Source organism: Peromyscus californicus, unplaced genomic scaffold (assembly GCF_007827085.1).
Source record: "Peromyscus californicus insignis strain IS unplaced genomic scaffold, ASM782708v3 Scaffold_6__1_contigs__length_162567912, whole genome shotgun sequence".
Lineage (NCBI taxonomy): Eukaryota > Metazoa > Chordata > Mammalia > Rodentia > Cricetidae > Peromyscus > Peromyscus californicus.
This window is the reverse complement of record NW_026294584.1, coordinates 36,587,253-36,609,234: the sequence shown is the minus strand read 5'-3', so window position 1 is coordinate 36,609,234 and position 21,982 is coordinate 36,587,253. Positions and strand designations below refer to the sequence as shown.

General features: G+C 36.4%; 1 protein-coding gene across 5 annotated transcripts in view; it reads left to right on the top strand.

The window, feature by feature from the left end:
* The window catches only part of Cadps2 (calcium dependent secretion activator 2), a 542,094-nt gene that overhangs the window by 357,646 nt on the left and 162,466 nt on the right, over nucleotides 1–21,982 (top strand). For all 5 annotated transcript variants that reach the window (XM_052722147.1, XM_052722145.1, XM_052722146.1 and 2 more), the window contains exons 10-12: nucleotides 11,960–12,068; nucleotides 13,465–13,665; nucleotides 21,674–21,810. In XM_052722147.1, the coding sequence (XP_052578107.1) occupies nucleotides 11,960–12,068; nucleotides 13,465–13,665; nucleotides 21,674–21,810 (447 nt within the window). The remainder of the gene's footprint in view (nucleotides 1–11,959; nucleotides 12,069–13,464; nucleotides 13,666–21,673; nucleotides 21,811–21,982) is intronic.

Here is a 21,982-nt window from a genome sequence, read left to right as displayed (position 1 = left end):
ATACATATAGCATTTTCTAACAATATCAATTTCAATATATAATTTGTATACAATATAAAACAATCCAATCCAATGTAAAGTATTTACATTTTTCTTTTCTTTTCTTTTTTTTTAAACAAGAACCTTAAATCTAGTCTCCTTTGCTTAGCCCTTTTCCTAACCCTTGACAACAACTTGTAACCAACCCCCCTAATCAATGAAAATTATCCCAGACCCAAAACCCATTAAAAGACCAAAAAAAAAAAAAAAACCCACCCACCCACCCCACACCACCTCTTTGGGAATGTGGGCGTCGTATTCTTAAAATTGCATCCTGTTGGGTATGGGCAAAGGTATCTTTATCCTGAAAAGAAAAATTTTAGGTTAATTGTCAAATTCTAGTAAAGGTAACTATATCCTTCGTTATCCAGTCTGTGTACAATGCCAAAGTTCAGGGTTTATCTCAAATCCTTATTCAAGTAGTCTTTGAAACTGGATCATCTCAGCTAGCCGTCTCAAAATTGCTCTGAGCACTTTGTAGTTCAAAGCTGATCTGTAGATGATGTTTGTCAGCTTAGTGATGTTATTATTGTCCGCGTGGAATTGTTGTTGTTGTGGGGCCCCATCTTCTTCCTGGAGACTTCAGTTGATGTTAGGCCTGGCCGTGAATTCCTGCAGAAAACTGATAAGAGACTTGAACACAAAGACATATATATGCAGGTAATTGAAGCCTTTTTTCTTTCTAGAATTAGTTAGTACTCTATATGACCATTCATATCTTAACAAAGTTTAAAATGTGTATATATATATATACCTATATATATTAATCTTGTAAATTTTGATATAAAATTCATACTTTAAGAAAAGTTTAAAGAATCAGAATAGAATCAAAGAGTTGAGATTAGTAATAGAATAGTCCCTTAATTAATTTGGCTTTTCTCCTGTCCCATAGCAGAAGATGGCTCTTTTCTTCTGGCATGATACAGGGGGTTTGCATTTTCCTTTTAACAACATGCTTGAGTTTAAAGAAGGAGAGAGCCATTCTCCAACTCCAAAGTCAGCTTTAAATTTTAATTGAACTGGGACTATTAGAAAACCAATAGTGTTAAATCTTTAGAGAAAAGCAGAAACAAACATTTAGGAAGACATAAAATTTTTTAGATAATATACCCATACGCCATTTCACTCTGTCTCCTGGGATAGATGATTTGTCCCTTTTCTTCAGTTGTCTCATTTGTCCAGTGTTCTTCAGTGGAGCGAGGAGGAGTGTGGCCTTTTGAGCCAGGAAGCTAGCAGCAGTGGGTGTTTTTGCAGTAAATTGTAATCCAACTCAGCTTTTTGTTGTTGTTATTCTTTAATATTTGTATATAGGTTTTGTTTTTTAGTAAATGGTAAAAGAAATCTTTATCAAAACCCCCTCAAAATTCCTAGGTAGCACCTACTCCAGTCTCCTGCACAAGAATAGACAAGTAACTATTGCGGATAGGATGCCCTAAACGTACATAGACAAATACACATCATTCCTAATGGAATCAGTCATTGATATGTGTGTGTGTGTGTGTGTGTGTGTGTGTGTGTGTGTGTGTGTGTGTGTGAGTATTCCTTTGTTCTCTTTTTAAAATGGAGCAATCACCATGTCAACAGGTAAAAATCTATCTACTTTATTATTGTATGTGAAAGATTACATCCATAACATAATCTGTACCTTCATTTGTTTTGCTTATAAAAATTGTTTTTGTCTACAAACAATGATAAAGTAAAAATAAATAATTCTCATATATAAAAATATGTGATTCCCATATATTAAATTTTGTATATATGTAGAAATACTGCTATAGAAATTTCTATGTCTAAGGGGCCAGGTACTTATAAAGCTAAATCAGACTATAAGTGTTTAAAGAACTCATGAATTGTAAATGCTCTCCCAAATGTTGGCTATTGTTTTTCTTGTTTGTCATTTTGTTTTTACCATCAAACGTTTTATTAAGTTGCCCCTTATTTTATCTCAGTCATTCAAAACATAAATTTTCAATAATGAAGAAAAAAGAATCATTTGTTGTGGACTTTATTTGTATCAAAGTATCAGAGGACAATAATATTATAAGTTTATTTTCAAAACAACTTTCATATTTGATAGCTAGGACTTTCCAAAGAGTATCTAACAGAATGGTTAAAGTGGCCCTAAAAGTTTGCATGATAAACTCTGAAATGTTAACAGTGCATTTAATCTTGGAAACTTAGGGACTGTCTTTGATCCCTCTCTTTTCCTTACTTCCATGTCAATCATAAAGTATTGCTTCTTAAATTATGAAAACTAGTGTGTTCCATTTATATCCATTCACATCCATCTGCTTTACTACCAAACTAGCTTAAACCACCATCATCTGCACATGGACTTGAACAGTAGCATCCTGCTTTTTTCTGCTTCCACTTCCACCATTTTCTTTATAACCTATTTTTCATAGAACCTAAATAACCTTTTGACCCATAACTGGCATTAAGACACATTGTGTGTCTCTTCCTTTTGGGAAAAAACCTACCTAGTACAAGCCACCACATGCATAGACTTCTCAATGAGTGGGTTGGTTCTCCACAGCCCTTGGTGTGATACGGAGTCCAGCTGTTACCATTCCCCTGTGTTACTTTGACATGGGATTTTTTTGTACATTTTGATTGCAGTATTGGTGATAGAATATACTTCAATGCGTCGTCTCTACTTCTGTATTTATTTATTTACTACTAGACCTTAACCACAGTCTTCTCCCCCTCCACTCTCTGCCTGTAGGATGCACTGTATGGAGTCTTGCGCTTCGTATTATATTAGAAATCTACAGGTCTGTTTTGCACTTTTTATACTGTTGGATACTTACAATCAAAAGTTTTACTCTAGGATATTGAATAAATTTAGCCTTATTAGAAAAAAAAAAGATGACCTTCTGCCTAAATCCTTCTTGTGATTCCCATGGCATTTAGAATAATAAATATCCATGACCTAGCAAAGATCCTATGTATTTCTGGCCCTTAGCTTCCTATCACCAATCAGCATCTACCATTCTAAAATCTTGCATTACTGCTGCAGATCCAGAGGCTTGGCATCTTCCAAGTCTCTAGACCCCTTTCCTGTGGTATCTAAAAATATGAGTTTTGTAGGATTTCTGTGCCTGGGCAGCTTTGGAGAAAGTCACCTGCTTTCTCTCAGATGGTTTGATCACTCCTAAACCTCCCTGTAGACATAATGTTCATTCTTTCTCTTCCCCAGAGCTTGTTTTTCCTACCTTCAAATTTAGTTTTCACTTCAAATGTTGACTATTCAAATGTGTCTTCTCCACTTACTCATTTTAAAATCCCTTCCAACTCTCTGTCACAGCACTCTGTTTTAATTTTTCCAGAACATTTATCTCCAGTTAAAATATTTTTTGGATACATTGTACCTTTTAATCTGTTTACCCTTTTCAGCGTATCTACTTAGCACTGTATCAAACATAGGTAGAATTAGACAAAATATTTGTTAAGTATGTGCAGATCACACTGAGCATTTGTGTAACAACGCAGCCCTTCCTTTCTTTAAGGAATTTGTACATGATTGTTAGATCTCTCTATGCCATTTGGCCAAGACAGTTAATCATAATATATATTCTATACAAATCTGTCATTATCTTGAATATATGTTCATTTTCCTTGATTAAATTAAGCTGAGTTTTTTTTTAAATAACTCCAGCAGCACCTTTGCCCTCTGCCAAGAACATTTCCAGATAAAGATTTTAAAAGCCTTAATCTTTACTGAAATTAGATGGTGGCAGTTGCTAAGCTGCCAGCTGTTAACACGATCCCTGCAGTAGTAATACACATATAAACCTGAATGCTGTGGTCTCTCAAATCTCATAGTTAGCACCTACATGTGTGCATATGGGCAGGTGGCAAGCAGGTTGGCAATTAAGAACAAAATAGGAGGTTTCCTATCCCAGATATGGATACCATGTGGGACCACAGCATCAGTTAAAGTGCCCTATGGAAAGTAATGATGCTGAAGCCAGACTTAGCGCTGTCCTCAGATTAAAGTCTGTCTACCTCCCCCAATTCCCAACAAATCTGTTCTGTTTGGAGTTATTACAAATGGACTGAGTAAAGAATATTAAATGTTTATGATTGCTGCACTTCTCTTGAAGGGATTTTTCTATTTTAATATAGTAAATTATGTAAGCTTTGTTCAGTAATACACCAGGGAGCTTATGAGAAAAACAAATACTTGATCAGAGTGGGTCAGACCACCATGTTTCTGTGTCAATAATCCCCTGCCTCGTTGCTGCAGTGCAGAGCAGGTAGATGCTGTCTGTCTGACTGCCTCCAGCTGACAGTGGGGGGAGCAGGGCAACCCCTGGCTCCTGTGGATGACCTGAGTCCCATTTGTTCTGGGCCCTGGTTAGTAAACAGTAGCACCAAGTTGTTTCCACCTGAATGTGCACTAATGATTGCTCGTTGAATTACTCTTATGCATGTGATGTAGCATGACCTTGTAAAAGAAACAGGTAAAGTCAGAGCTCTTGGAATTCTAGAGTAAGCAACTGGATTGTGAAATGTGCATCATATTATTGAATCGAATAAGTAACTTGTGACTCAGGGGTCTAGTATGAGTAGTGCATTACTTCTAGAGCCAATATTTCCCAGAGCCTAATTGCAGGCTCTCAGTTGTTTCATGGGTCAGGTTTCCTCACTGTTAGTGACAGCTCCGCTCACCGTTGGTGTTCTGTTACCCTCCCATCTGTACTCTTTGTTGTACCTGTGGGCCCAGGTACCGGAAGGGATTCTGGATCTATTGGGCAGTTTTTGAGATGTTTAGGTAAAATATGAAATGAAGCAAGCCTTTTAATATTTCATCCTTTTATGGCCCTGTTCTCATTCGTCTAAAGCTGGAACTTGGTGTTTTTCCCTTTAGTTGTCTTTCAAGATTCTTTAACTGGTACTTGAGACTTTGTATGTCCTGCTGTTAAAGAGTGATTTATTATTTGAATCCAACTAAAAATAAGATACTTAACATAAATGTTAAACAGGACCTGGACCTATTTTCCAATTTACATAAAGAATAAACAACATCATTGTATTTTTCATTGGATACGTTCTGTCTAGTTTTAAGGTCTAGCTGGTTTTTTTTTTTAATTTTTTTAAGGTCTAGTTCTTAAAGGACATAAAATTTTCACACTTTGGGTGGTTCATATATATCAAATCTGGATACCTTACCAGATAACAATGTGAACATATAAATAATATTTGTAAAAATTCTTTGGAAAAACAGTGTTTTGGTTTGCAATAAGACAATATCTTAAAATTTATAGTACAATTATCCAGAATAATTTCACCCAAAATAGAGCAACATAGTATTTAAAACTACACTTAGATGCATGGCCACTTTTTCATGCGTCTGTCAGTTTATTATTCATTAATAAGGGCATTTAGTTAACATCCTCAACACCAAAATCATGTGTTCCTGCTTTATCCATAATGATATGGCAAGAATCAGCCCATGAGATGCGGGGGAAAAACAGAGAGGCAGAGAAGTAGAAGAGCAAGGAGGCAGAAGGCAGAGGAGAACCAGCAATCCCAGTGTGTTCACAGCATCCAACCCTCTACCTTTTCTTACTCTGCTTTGTTTTCCACTGAAAAATTCACCACCCATGTTACTTCACAGTCTTTTCTGTGGGGTGAGGGACTTTTGTGTGTGTGTGTGGTTATGGTGGTGGTGGTTGGTTGGTTTAATTTGGTTTTGAGACAAGACCTCATTCTGTAGCTCAGACTGTCTATGATCTCTGCCTCCCGAGTGTTGGGATTACACATATACTTGAGAAGAAATTAATAATCAAAAGATGAGTAACCTTGACTGTAGCACGAATTGTTAGAAGGTCTTATTAATAAAATCAAGCCTGAGGCCAGTTATTGGGGTGAATGCTGGAAGATCAGAGAAGCAGAACAAGCCACAACTACTTCACCTCACCAGTTCCTCAGCTGATCCTGTTTCCTCAGACTGGAAGCCTCTGAGTTCTTATCCAAATGAATCTCAGCTGAACTGCTTCTCAAAAGCCTGAACGCTTAACCAGCCAAAAGCTTCTAGTTTCTGGTCCTCCACACCTTATATATCTTTCTGCTTTCTGCCATCACTCCCTGGGATTAAAGGCGTGAGTCACCATGCCTGGCTGTTTCCAATGTGGCCTTGAACTCACAGAGATCCAGAGGGATTTCTACCTGTGGAATGTAGGATTAAAGGCGTGTGCTACCACTGCCTATCCTCTATGTTTAATATTGTGGCTGTTCTGTTCTGTGACCCCAGATAAGTTGATTAGCATGCACAATATTTCGGGGAACACAATACCACCACACTTTACCTAATACTTAATTCACTTTTCTCTCCAATACCCTTGGTAGTCTTTGATAGTAATTCAGGGCTGTCTTACATAATGGCTTTGCCAAACATTTAGAAAAATTAGACTTCTAATTAGTGAATGTGGTTGTTTAAAGTATCACAATGAGAATTGTAACATAATGTGATGTCATGGAAAGAACACCAACCTGGAGTGAGGAGGCACATCCTAGACTCAATATGAGCATTGTCACCTGGGCAACCTTGAAAAGGCAGATTCCACTCTCCATTTACTAGAGTTGAAATCACAATCTCAAAATCTCAAGGGCCCAGACACCTTATTTCTTGAAACTACTATGTTCCAGCAGATTCCAAGTTTGTTTTTGTTTGTCATGATTTGTTCAAGTTGGCCTGGAACTTAAAATTCTCCTACCTCACCCTCACAGGGGTTGGGCTTATAGGTATACAGCTTGTTTTTAGAGAATAATTGTATAATTTTACAATAAAGCTTAGCTCTCAGTTTAACTCTTCTTTGTTTAGTGGGCTACAAATCCTCTGAATATCCTGGTGTCTGAGTTGCAAATGTATTCTCTTCAAACCCTTACTACATAATCAAAATGTGTTGTCTTCAATGCTAAAATAATCTTTTATTCATTTGGTCAATTTTTGCTGATTAATGGATCAGCAGAATGTTAAGATAGCCCTGTCATAAAAATAAACCTGTAATGCTAATAGCCCCAGTCATACTACAAGAAAATATACATGTCAGACTCAATAAAATATATTTCTGTATATATTGGAGTTCATTAAATTCCAAAAATATTATCTTTTTCTAACCTGTTTTTACTTCCAACTGCCTTCCAATGTTTTAGCATTTTCTTTTTTTCTACATGGTAAAGTATATAGAAATGGTTTATTTCTTACAGGATACATATATCTTTAAGAATTTAAAAATATCTTTTTCAGGGCTGAAGAGAAAGCTTGGCAGTTAAGAGCTCTTACTGCTCTTACAGAGGAATTAGGTTCTGTTTGTAGCACCCACATCTGGTGTCTCACAGCCACCTGAAATTCCAGTTCCAGGGATCCAGTGCCCTCTTCTGGCCTCTTCAGATACTGCATATATGTGGTATACATAACATACAATCAGGCACACAGGATGATATAAAAGGAGTCACACAAACACACATTTGTTTTGTTGTGTGAGTGATACACCTTAACTAGCTGTTTTCCAAGTTTAGGTTTTATTCTTTCTCCAAGTTTGTTTCCTGAATCTTCATAGTGCTAGTGTTTTGACTGCTTGCTGATGGAAGTGGTTACAGCTTAAATGAAGAACTTGCCTAACGAAGACCTAAAAAAATGACAACACCCATTGACATGCCAGTGTGGGTAGAGGAATTCTCCAAAGATTCTACCCCTAGATGAACAGCTATAGCAATTAGTGGTTACTGAGAGGGAAAGTTAGTCTTCTCCAGGGACAAGCCTCATGATTGGTTAGCCAATCACAAAAGGTCAGCCCTAAACACATACGTACAATACTAAATGAACTCAGCAGGGTGTATTTATACATTGTGAGAGGGTATGAAACAGTAATAATAATAAAAGGATAAGAGGCTATTAATTCAAGAAGGACTTAGGGGGTCATGGAAGAAGTTAGAGGGAGGCCAGGTAGGGGAGAACTGTGAATACAGTACTCATAGATAAAATTCTCAAAAATAAATTTTAATACCTCATACTTCCCTGGCTCCAATTGAATGCATTCAAGTTTTACTACTTGGATGAAAGAAGGTATATCACCTTATGATGACCATTTCCCAAACATTTTAAACAGAGTATTTAGAGTTTAAAAATCAAATGTCAGATATGACAAGTAGAAGAGAACGCACTTGAGAGGATATGTCATATGGTCTGGACAACTACTTGTGCTACTTGTTTTTAAAACAAGATAAAAATGTAGTTTACAGTTTCAAAAGTATTATACTTTCAAAGATGGTAGAAGAGAACATTTCTTGAATTTAAACAAAATAAATTCCATGTAGACATAGGCAGAGATTTCATGCTGCACACTTTCAAAGTTGGATTATGCAACGTCTGGAGGAGTTGAGTCATGGAGAAGAAAACAGAAGTCAAGTCGATGCCGTTAGAAAAGCGATGGGGACCGGTGTTAAAGATCTTGGGAAATAATGTAAGGGGTTTAGACTGAGAAATAGAAAGATGAGTTTTTAAAAATGAAGGTAATGTTCTCCTACATGGGAGTTCGGGTGAAGAAGTGATTGAGGCGGGCAAGATGAATAGGGTATCTCGAGTACTTCACCCAGTGATAGCTGTGTATTCTGGTTAGTAACTGCTGGAGGTATTTGCAAGCTGTGTAGAGAAGTTAGACCCTCCCGTGTTCTTCATCTCTCTCCCAGCAGGTTTCGGATTATTATGGCAGTGATGTGCCAGGGAACTACTCTTATTATGGTTTTAAAGTCTCCCAAATAAGAGCTGGAGATGTGAGGCTTATTAATTATATGCTCAAAATAATCTTTTGTTCTGTTACTAATTTATTGTTAAAGTATTGCTTTGCCAAATCCCTTAAAATCTAATTACAGTTTACTCATTCTTAAGACAAATTGGACATATTTTGCTTTATTTTATATACTTGACCCATCATTGTAATTGTTTTTATTTCTGGAATGTGAAATTGGCATTTGATGTCTCTTGGGTGCATGTCTCAAAGACAAAAGTTAGATGTCTTATTCAGCAAGTCAATTGGGAAAAAAATTAAAGACCAGGCTAAGGTATTTAAATTGGTAGTTTGGTCCAGTTGTAAGATAATACTAACAGTTCTTTTTTGAGATAACCATGGTAGCACATTCCTATAATTGAATCACTGGGGAGGCTGAGGCAAGAGGATTATTAAATTCACTACCAGGCTGTGCTACAAAGGTAGATCTTTGTCATAAAAATGAGGGTTAGGGATGCAACCTGGCAGTAGAATGTATGCCCAACAAATTGAAGACCCTGGGTTCAGTCTGCAGTTATAGGAGGTAAATATTTTCTTGTCTAGCACCTGGAAGTGCTGGATCGTATATATTACACATCTTCTTATATGCTGAGCTGAATTACAAGAAAAAGGACCAAAGATGAAAAAACAAAATGTTTAAGCCTCTGTATGAATTAGGGCTGTGGCTGCAGTGGCAGCTGGAGTGTGGGATTAAGCTGGTATGCTGGATATTTATTGTCCAATCAGAGGAAGTCATAATTGAGACATATCCAAAGAAGGAATTTAAAATATAGATCTCAAATAAATTTTTAAAAATCCAGTGAAATGATGGACCAAGAAAATAATCTGCCCCCAGGCTTATAAACTTGAGTTTGTGCTTAGTGTCTAAATGTGTACAAAAATTAGCCTTCAAAATTCCTATTAGCTTGTATTCATTATCTTTGTTTTACTAAATATAAGTGTAATATCAAAGTTAAGAAACGTAGCGGTTGTGAAGTTGAGTTTTAAAAGCTCATATTGCACTGCAGATGGCCCAAGTTTCCAGCTCCCAGCACCCAAGTCAGGTAGCTCAGGCTCTTGACCTTCTTCTGGCTTCCAGGGGCACCTACACTCATGTGTACATAAAACACACATACATACACACACACACACACACACACACACACACACACACACACACACAGAAGCACATGACTAAAAATAAAATGAATGAGAAAAATACATAAAATGCTCTGGCCTGGTGATAACCCTGGGCCATCTGGTATTAAAGAACATGGAAATAGAAGTTCTTTACTTAGGCTTCATAGACTGTCCACAGAGAAAGCTCTGTTGAATAATAATAACTATGATCTAACATGATGAAACTAAACTGATTGTTTTCATCCTTAACGACTTCAGCCATAAAACTATCTCATATATAAACTGTAGAACAGTCGTATTTAAGCTGTTTTTATTTCTCAACAGGCCCAGAAATTTAATAAAAAATCCACAACATAAGAACATAACATCACACTGTGAAAACTAAACAAGAGATTTAAATCAGGCATTTTCCAAAGGTGGAACTTAAATAGCTTAAAAATACAGACCTTGAGATTAGAATCTTACATAAGAGGAGGTTAAACAGTAAATTGGAGGAATCTATAATAAAATTAAAATACAATAAAAATTACAAATGCAACTATTTATAGAATGTTAAACTCTAAAATAATTAACAGCAACCCATAATGGACAGATGGAGAAAAATGAGATATATAATTGCTTAAAGGATACTATGTAAGTTTTAGGATAATTTTTATAAAATTGAAAGGAATGAAAATAGAACAAAAAATGGAACAAAAAAATCAATGTTTGAAATAATAATAGGTAGGATTCTAAAATTGATATTGCCAGAAATTATCCAAGAGAAGACACTCAGCATCCTAGGATATGCATGTCACTCCAAAAGATTTCACAATGAAACTCCAGTAAGTTGAGAGGAAGACAACCTTTTCATTCCTTTGTTTATTTAGTTATGTATAAGTATGTGTGTGGGTACCACTGAGTCTGTGTGGAAATAAAGGACAGCCTACTGGACTCTGTTCTCTGCCACCATGTGGGTCCTAGGGATCAAACTCAAGTCGTGTTAGGCTTGACAGCAAGCTCGTTTACCTGCCGACCATTGTGACAGCCCCAAAGATGGAGAGAACACTTAAGAACAGCCACAGAGAAAGAGGAAAATTGAGTACAAGGAAAGCACAATTGAGCTTCAACCAAGCTTTTCAGCATGGACACATAGCCCTTTAACAATGGAATATTACCTTCAAAATGCTTACAGGATTGCCAGAGTACATACTATATAGAAAGCAACCAGACTGGCACTTAGGAGTATGGACACCAGAGCTTCTCTTAAAGGAAGAAACTAAATTCAAAATGACAAAATGAGATTCAAGAAGCAGTGAACAGCAAGAAAACTAATAAAGAGGAAGTACATTAATATTACAGAAATGTAATATTAATAAAATATAAATTAATATTTAATGTTTAAAGTTACACATTTTAATAGTAACTTGTCCTGTTACTAAGTGCTAAAATACTCATAGCACCAAAACGAGGTGGAAATAAAGATGAGGGTGAACTCTGGAAATGGTAGTGGATAAGGAATAAAGCAATCAGTTTGCTGTCATCAAAATCAGCTTAAGTTAAAACAAAAACAAAATAATACTTGAGAGTTCTCTTACTAATACAGGTGTGATGTAAAGCTCCTACATAACTGTGGAAAACTGGAGATCTGTTCGTTGTTCATGCTTAATTGGGGACCAAAAGGAAAGTTACATACAGTTTGTGAATATACAGAAAGAATCATTGTGTACTGTGTTTCGTTGGTTGGCTTTTCGTCTCCTACATAAATATACGTGGCAGGGGAACACTAGGTCACCATCCTCATCCTATGAGCTCTCACTGCCAGCAGACCTATGAAAGGCACTTCGGTCTCAAAGCTGAGTTTTGAGGAATGCTAAAAATAGAATAATTTACATGCAAATTACGTGTTTATGCTTGGAGGAAAGTCTTGGTAAAGAAAAACTAAAAGTTAAATTTGGTTGTTATTTTTCTTTTTGTAACTGCAAACCATTTTTTTCTCTCTTTCCCTCTTTTTTTTCACCGAGCAGGTTAGCCAGTACACCTTTGCTATGTGCAGCTATAGAGAAAAAAAGTCTGAGCCACAGGAATTAATGCAACTTGAAGGATACACTGTGGATTACACAGACCCCCACCCAGGTAATGCTAAGTGAACCACTTTTCCAGTCATGTGCGGATGTCTGCAACTTTGTGATCAACTGTGTTTGTTCTTCATTTAAAATACCCCTTGATGAATGGAAGGCTAATTTGAAGCTCATGTAACTGGACAAGACTTTAAGGTTCAAATTATGTCTTTTACCATCATCTGCTTCTCTATTATTTTTATACAATAATAACATATTTAAATTTTGCTGATAGAAAAATTATATGAGATAGAGCAATACATGCAGAAACTTCACTGGGAAGCAAAATCACAAAGAAATAGGTAATGAAATGGCAATTAAATGATAGATGATAGATAGATAGACAGACAGATAAATTTTGAGACAGAGTCTGTGTAGCCCTGGCTAGCTTGAAACTCACTATGTAGATCAGGCTGGCCTCAAATTCACAGCGATCTACATCCCTTTAACTGGGAGGTAGGCACCACCACTCCAACATATATATTACATTCTAATTTTCTCTACAAAACACTTTCTTATATTTCTGTCCCTCCATGTATATTAAAGTAAATTGAACATTATATATAATATATATACTATATATAATGATAAATCTGAAACATTCTTTGAATACTCATGTGATGCCACGGCTAGAAAATTCTACATCTGACCTTATTTGACAAGTTGCAGTTAAAATCCATGGACAATAAGAATACTATATAAAAATTACCTGCATGTTTTGGGTATAAGTGTATGTGGAATTGGTATTGAGACAGGGATCTCACCCTTCAGATAACTCATTACTTGTAATGAGTTCAAGTCCAAATTCCAAATACTCTAAGGTCAAGCATCCCAGGTGTGTGGGGGTCCTCAAACTATCGTGGCTATAGAACTGAACACATGGTGCTTGAAAATGGGTGAATAAATGGATATATGGAGGGTAGTAAAATTAATCAGCAATTTTAAGAAACACAAACTTAGATACCTTTTTAAATTAACATACCATATTCTCTAATTGTTCATTTGCAAATACAAATACCACTTGTCCAAAGATTAAGCTACCATCTAAACTGAAGTATCACTTTTACCTTCCCTGTATTTTTGTTTTTCCTGAACTCATATTTCACTTACATGTAGAATGATAAATATACCAACACAAAGAATCTCCTTCATTGGCATGAAACTACAGATTTCACTCTGTCTTTCTATGGGGTATGTTTGTTGTACTGCCTAAAGCTGTCTTGTCGAGAGCTGAGTGTCTCCCTGAGCTGTACATAGAAGTGTTTTTGCTATGTACCTTTAAATCATGGACTGGAGATGTGATCCTCAACTAAGGTCATTTAAAGAATTGAGCTCATATGAATGAAGCTGAGTCAATAAAGACTAAAATCACCAATCGTGTAAATTTTAATGGTGTCTTTCTTCTTCCACAGGCCTTCAGGGTGGCCAGGTGTTTTTTAATGCTGTTAAAGAAGGGGATACCGTAATATTCGCCAGTGATGATGAACAGGACAGAATATTATGGGTACAAGCCATGTACAGGGCCACAGGCCAGTCTTATAAACCAGTTCCTGTGGTTCAAAGCCAGAAGCTAAATCCTAAAGGAGGAACTCTCCAGGCAGATGCTCAACTTTGTAAGTTTTGTGAAAATTAATTTGATTATCAAGTAATAACCTTAATAAAATACAAAATTGAGGGAAATTTGTTTAGTATTATAGCTTGCATTATTAATTAACTAATTAAATAAAAGTAGTTCCTATTAGTCATAGAATTAGTTATCTAATTTTTCACATAAATCTGGAGTAAGTGATACCTGTATGTTGATGGACTGAGCAGCTTATATTTAGGGATATATATGTTTATACATATATGCATATAATAGCAATTTCTATAAAAATAATAATAATAATAATAAATAAATAAATAAATAAAGAGGCCATGAATCTGAAGTAGAACTGGGAGGTTTTGGATCGAGGAAAAGGAAGGGAGAAATATTGTAGTTATAATATCAAAAACATTTTTAAAAATTCTACAGACATTCCAAAAAGAAATTATTTTGTTTTTGTGTTTTTTAGCCTAGGTTTCTTGTTAGAAGGAGGAAGATATTGTGATGAAATTCCACTGAATGTGGAAAAGTCACACTGTGCATTTACTTTTGGTAGCATGCAAGTATACTGAGCTAGGCCCTTCTGTGTTGTAGAGTGATAAGAGGAACATATAGTTAAAAAAAAGAAAAAGAATAAAACAGGTTTTCTTATCTCCAAATGCTTTAATGTCACTTGTCAATCAGTTTCTATATGCTGATTTAAAACATTAAGACCTGGTGTATCTGTCAGGTTAATTCAGTGGTGATTGATTGTATGTCGTGTGATAGTGTTAGGAGGAGTTTCAAACACACTTGGAATGATCACTGGACCAAATGGTTTATCTTGTTACACTCCTTTACAAAACTTCCCTTATTTCTAGATAAACCAGTCTGTCTCTATCTTTAAGCTCAAGTTGTGGCTTTTTATTGTCAAGATTTTTCTCTGAGACAGTAACATCTTGACATGCATTATTTTCTTCTTTTCCTTTTCACGCATCAAATAATTACCCTCTTCTTCTTAGACACTCATGAGTATATTACAGCTGAGCATCTTTAAAGACTCTAGAGAGGCTAAACAATTAAAGTTGGGATTTGTGTCTTCATTTCAACTCCTTTGACACCTCTGAATTCCTTGTTTCACATTTTAGCAGCCTTTTGGCACAGTAGTGCATACATAGTCACATGTTGAATATTCTCTAAGAGCTTGTTCTAGAGGCTCGTTTAGGCATTTCAATTAGCCTGGTCACATCAATTGCATCTTTTTTACTGAAAATGTCAGGTTAGAAATGATGCCATGGGCTATCATATTGAGCCATCAGAGACAAGGCTCCATCAGCACACAAGCATGCATGCATGTGCACATGAGTGCACAAACACACACACACACACACACACACACACACACACACACACACACACACACACGAATGCTTTCCTCTTTCTGTGTGTTGCTATTGCTCTAATCACATTGTCCCTGAATTATTTTGCCCCCTCTGGATGTTCTATACTTTAGTTTCTCCTGGTTTAGATTCTCAATAGGCATAACTGAGTATCTAGACTTAGGCACTTTCAACATTCATATACCAGACTCTGTTCTTTATCTCATGGGATACGTTACACAGTATCTAATGTGAAACTCCTTTGTCTTCTTGTAAATCGTGTTTGATATGTGAGCAGTCAGTGCCTTGCTGTGGGATGGTCTGTATGTCAAGTGTGTTGCTGATTAGTCAATAAATACTGATTGGCCATTGGCTAGGCAGGAAGTATAGGCAGGACAAGGAGGAGAATAAAGCTGGGAAGTGGAAGGCTGAGAGAGAGAGAGACACTGCCAACCACCACAATGACAAACAGCATGTGAAGATGCCGGTAAGCCACGAGCCACGTGGCAAGGTATAGATTTATAGAAATGGGTTAATTTAAGCTGTAAGAACAGTTAGCAAGAAGCCTGCCACGGCCATACAGTTTGTAACCAATATAAATCTCTGTGTTTACTTGGTCGGGTCTGAGCAGCTGTGTGACTGGCAGGTGAGAGAGATTTGTCCTGACTGTGGGCCAGGCAGGAAAACTCTAGCTACAGTGCCTCATAAGTAATATTGTAATATTAGTTTTCTTGTTCAGCTCTATGTTTGAAATTATCACTCCCGTTTTCATGTGTGAGCCTAATCTCACTCTTCTTGCTATTTACTTTGTGATAATGAAGTACATCTACCTCTCTGTACCTACTGTTATGTCCACTTTATATTCTTCCTGTTTACTTTCATAGAGAAAAAGACCTAGAATGCATCCAAATTCTTATCTGACTAATAATACTAAGGTGTTTCAGCTGCACCTGTAAAATATATCTTCATTCACTCAAAACTCCTACGTCCTTTTTAATATTGACCTCTTGTCTGTAGACCACTCCTTTACTCTCAGCTAGGCTAATTTCTAAACATGTCATACTTAAGAGTGCTATTGTATCATTTTTTTTCTTTTTTTTTCTAGTGAGTTGTTGCCCAGATATGGACTGTTTTGTTTTGTTTTGTTTTTAACTCTTGAACTAGCGTAACTTTTCTTTTCAATTAATATATATTAATTATACATAGTAATGAGTTTTATTGGGACATTTTCACACATGTACATGATTTGTTTTTATCTGCTTCACCTTTCATTATCCTCTCTTGCTCCCTTTCCTCTTCTCCAGATGCCTTTCCTATTCCCAACTAGTCTCCTTTGTACAGTCATGGTTTTTTAGTTTTGATTTTTCACACACATGTGTGTGTGTGAAAGAGAGATGCATTGAGGTTTTTAGGGGTTTTTATAGGATCCTGGGTGAGGGGTGGTTTACAAATATGAACTCCTTACTGGTGATTACACACTGAAGAAAATATATCTCCTTCCTCCTGTAACTATTAACTGTCTGTACCAAGGAAGGTGAGGCCTTGTGTGCCTCTGACCGTGGCATTCCATCTCACGCTCCTCCTAATTCTCTTCTCTTTTACTCTTAGATGCTTTTCAGTCCCACTTCCATGGCATTCTCTGAACTTTAGAGGGAGTAAAATAGTTCTTCTAGTAGAGGCAAAATATTTAGCAGTCCCTTATGCTCTGCATTTTATCACTTAGGAGTCTCTGCAGTTACTCGGTTGCCCACAGTAAAAGGGAACATTTTTGACCAAAGCTAGTGACAGCACTAATCCATGCATGTGAACATCGTTATTGAGAAGTATGCTGTGTCCATTTTAGCAAAAATAAAAACAGCTTCTTCACTATGGCCCCTGACCTCCTAAGTCATGGGTTTTGACCAGGAATGCAGTATCAGAGGTGAATTCCCTCCAAACTAATAAAAAATTGGTTACTCCCATTACTGGCTTGCCACTATTGCAGCAAAGGGCATTTCTCTGTCTGATCAGTCTGAACTAGAGCACACAGGGTCCGCAACCGAGTAAGAGTCTTACTGAAAATACTGCCCCCGCCCTCACCCCCAAGCAGCTTGCATAGTATCTTTGGACCTTATGAGAGCTTGCTAACAGGAAGAAAACTTCTGTCTTGGTTCCTGCTAGATTTCTATATGTCCTATAACCAAAGCATGTGGTGTCTTGAGTAATAGAGTCTTGCCCTAAGAGCAGCAAAAGCAGCGAAGTCATTACTATGCAGTGCAAACAGAAAGTAATTTCTCCATTGCACATTCTGAACTCTGACTTCGATGCCCTTCTGGAGAGGTGGCTCATTGGGCACACAAAACTAGTTGGGGTCAGTGCCCACCCAATATAATGTCATCCCTCCTAGCAGAGCAGTCAGCCAGGTCTTTGGTGGTCCTTCTGTGTTTGCGCCTTAGTTACTTTCAAGTCAGTATTAGCTGTATGTATGAATTGAAACTGTTGACCTCCTATTCTTTGCCCTTGAGTCCACACAGCTATTATGCTAATAAAATGTTCAAATTTTCAGGTTCCACTTGAATGAAACCTCTCTAACTTCTTGAATTTCTAGACAACAGCAGTATTGCTCAATTTGGATTTTATTCCACCCACTGTTAGCACTCTTGGTAACAATACCACCTAAAGATATTACAGCATGGATATCCAATTGTTGCCATAGAAACTCCACCCTCAATTACCATGTCCCACATCTCTAGTTAGTCCATAGGTTAATCATCACAATTTATGACACTATCACAGTGCATCATTTAAGATCATTTCTTGCTGGCTTATTTTGACAAATTTTCTTACACTGTTTCAGAAGACAGACTAAACTGAAGTTTGCTGGCATCATACCAGTGAACATTTGAATAGTACTACAGGTATTTTTTTATTTTTTAACAATTTGGAAAAAAAAATTTGGGTAATTTTTTTTTTTTGCAGTAAACATTAATTGAAAGTAACCTGATAAAACCCAGTTTTAAACAACATACTTTGGCTATACCAGGTGATTGTAAACACATTTTCTAACTGATTCAGATGCCTCAACTGTGTCTTTTAAGAGTAAAATATGGATGAGTTATGCCAAAGGAAAACTACATAAAAATATGTTCTTTTAAAAATGAGAAATTAGACAATATTATAGCTATTTGTTTTAGTTTATGAGACAAAAATGTGAATGAAGAAATGTAGAGGTATACAAAAGATACAAAGTAACATATTTGTAGGGTGTAGGTTTTATGAAAACCTTTCATTAACTCATTCTGTTAAATAAGTAGATTGTAGCTGCTCTTACCACAGATATTAACTGTGCCACGTGACCTGTCCATCTGCTTCACTTAACTCACTTTGTGTATTCTGTGACATTGTATTATAATATATAAAATGAAATTTATGTTGAAAGTAATGAGTGATCAATAGCACACATCTCTGTCTTACACCCTTGCTTTTAAGCTGATACCATCCCTTGTACTTTGTAGTGTGCTGTGAGCACTTATAGCCATTGCCCTTCTTTGTTTAAAGTAAAGGCCAGACAACTAAACCAGCTTTAGTGTTAGGAAAAAAAAAAGTTTGAATTTTAGAAAAGCTAAAAAATAAAAGTATTTGTTACACAGGGAGGTCCGAATTTTCTTGGAGTTGACTTGTAGTTCTTCTTGCGTTCATGGAAGCTGATGGTGACATACCTTTTCATACAGAGTTCTGCATTGTGCTTATCTGACACAGTAGGAGCAGAGACTCTGGGATAGAGCTGTAGCCCTGAGGGGCTGCAGGTTGTTTGATGATGATGATGATGATGATGATGATGATGATGATGATGATAATGATGATGATGGTTATTATTGTTACTATTATTAGATTGTATAATTTTTATTTGTTGGGTAGCAAGCATGTACAGTAGCGAATGTATGGCATTCAGAAGACAATGTGAGGCAGTCATTTCTCTCCTTCTACTATGCAGGTTCTGGGTATGGAACTCGGGTCACCAGGCTTGTCAGCAAGTGGTGCCTTGACTCCCTGAACCATCTTATCAGCCCTGGTTTTGTTTTGTTGTTTTCATTTTTTTTCTTTTTTTTTTCTTTGAGACCAAGTTTCTCTGTGTAGCCCTGGCTGTCCTGGAACTCACTCTGTAGACCAGGCTGGCCTTGAACTCAGAGATCCACCTGTCTTTGCCTCTGGAGTGCCAGGATTAAAGGCGTGCGCCACCACTCCCTAGCTCTCATTTTGTTTTTTGCCTTAAAATTTTAGTGTGTTTGTTTGCCTGTATTTTCTAATTTGATGGAGAATATTCATTTGTGACTTAATATTTGTGATCATTATATATGTGATAACATATAATGTTATCGTTAATCTAATTTTCCAATTGTGTGTGCTTTGTCACATTAGTAAAAATTATTTGAAGCTGTATCTTATAAAATATTGCTTTATCAGTTCAAAAAGTTATTTAATTGTAAAAATTAGCTATAGACTTGTTTTCAGAAATATGTATTTTTAAGACTATTTTCCTGTTGCTTTTAAAAATGATTCTTTAAGCCTTTATAATAAAAATAAGAATTATGAGAGTTTTTCCTCTGAAATTTATTACATATCCTGTTCTCCACAGATAAACCATTAATGGTCGTTATTTTTAACTGCTGCTTATGACCTCTGCTGAAAGAAATAATGACTAAAAATCAGCAGTTATTTTATAAAAATAATCATCTCATAAAGGTGACACTAAGCAAATTTTTAACCTAGAGAAATGAAGATGCTAAAATAGATCAGTTCCTTCAGCTGGAAAATGCATATGTTTTGCCTTCCGTGGTATTCTGCCTCCTACTCCCTTGATGCTGTTTCATATTCCTATATATTCAACTTTTATAAGACTTTAGACAGGATAAAAGATAAGTTAAACTGTCTTAGTTCTCAACCCAAGAAAAACGTTTAGTGTTCATCAATTTAATACTACTTATCATGTCATATATTTCATCATCTGGGTAGTCATTAAATGTAAAAGAACAAATGGTATTTTATTCAAAAAATGACCACTGCATACCTTACATCATCAATGCATTGTCTTCCATTGCTTTATTGCTGCATTCAGTTTCTCATGTTATGTGGACCTGAGGTGTACATTCATCTTTGTGTCTTTTATTTTTAATGTGATTCTCAAGAGCCTTCAGCTTGAATTATATAGTTCTTCCATCCACAAATATGGCTGAAAGTTGAACTTGACATGGATCAATATGATCTGGACTAAATATCTAAATGTGACTGATTATGTTAGCATCATGTCCACAGATCAATATTGAGTTTTATTATGAGCCTGATTCTATAATTGGGTTTAATCAATAAACTTTTGTCTCTTTTCCTTTGCAGTTTTAGGATTGTTCCACATAGATTTTAGAAACTACACTTAGCTTGCATTTAGGACTCTTTTCTTGTGATGACCAGAAAGGGATTTATGTATGAATTTTGAGGAACAATGGGCATCATGTTTACAGTTGTGGAAGAGTCCACTCCAGTCACTGCTTGCTCAGAGCTAATGTAGTAACACCCCAGCACTCCTTTGGAAAGTGTGGGGCTTTTTCTGTCTATATTTAGTAAATCACATTGAAGACTTTGACAAAACATACCATTAATGAAAGCAATCATAAAAGCTTGCCTTTTGATAAACCCGCAGGGTCCACAGGCATTGAAAGATGCAATCTGTAAAGAACAATAAATTTGAACCTTTGATTGAAGTGCCATTTGGGATGTGGTGCATTGTCTGCATATCTGCACAGACACGATGCTCCCTTTTTTGTGTCTCTTAAACTTGAAGCTTGAGAGCGTTCAATGCCATTTCTGCATTGAAGTTGGTCCCATTAAAAGCTCCATACAAAAAGCAAACTGGAAGTGATCCAGCTGAAGCTGTGTGCTTATCTCTGCCCTAGTTTGCCATTTGGAAAGCAGGCTTCTGGCCATCATTGCTGTTTCCTTTATGAAGAGACTTGGATTGTTTTCTGGTTACTTCTTTTTGCAAGGATGTTTGTAAAATACATCAACTTTTCTCTCCCTGCTCCCCTCTTTTTGGACAGGGTCTTACTATGTAGCCAGGACTGGCCTGGGATCCCCTATGTAGATCAGGCTGGCCTCAAACTCACAGAAACCAGCCTCTGCCTCCCAAGTACTGTGATTAAAGGTGTGCACCACCTTCCCTTAAAACTGGAAAATAAGATTGTTCTTTGAGTAGATATTAGAAGCAACTTAGAATAAAAGTTGGATGTTGAGCCTGTGTGACGGCTCAACAGATGAAGTCATTTGCACCCAAGCCTGATGACCTGAGTTTGACTCTGGAAACCCACATGGTAGCAGAATCAAAAGAACCAACTTCTGCGAGTTGTTCTCTGACATCCATACGTGCATCGTGGTGTTCATACTCTCACACACATAATAAATACATGCAGCTGAAAGTTTTTCTGTGGATGTGTTCATTCTAAATGGTTTGTGGATTTTCTTCCTGTCATTTTGGAGCTTCAGACTTTGCAATTCATATTAATATGATGTATTCTTTGCATCATAATCAGTGAATTAAAGGGTGGTCCTCTGTTATCATGAGGCCTGAATTTTGCGTTCTTTGTAAACTATATTCTTATTATTAATCAGAAACATAAATGTACTGTAAGTTACCTTTTGAATTTACAGATGCAGACCGTTTTCAGAAGCATGGGATGGATGAGTTTATTTCTGCTAGTCCTTGCAAGCTTGACCATGCCTTCCTCTTCAGAATTCTCCAGAGACAGACTTTGGATCACAGACTGAATGATTCCTATTCCTGTTTGGTAGGTACAAATCTGTCTGTCTATTCTAACCTATAGGTTAGAATAAAAGATTTTCAAAAGTGAGAAACAGTTGCTGTAAAACAACATTGTATTCCTGACTCATTTGATCACTGTAATTGGGGTTAGGGATAAAGAATTCCAATCGATTGCTTCTCAATTTGAAAATTATACA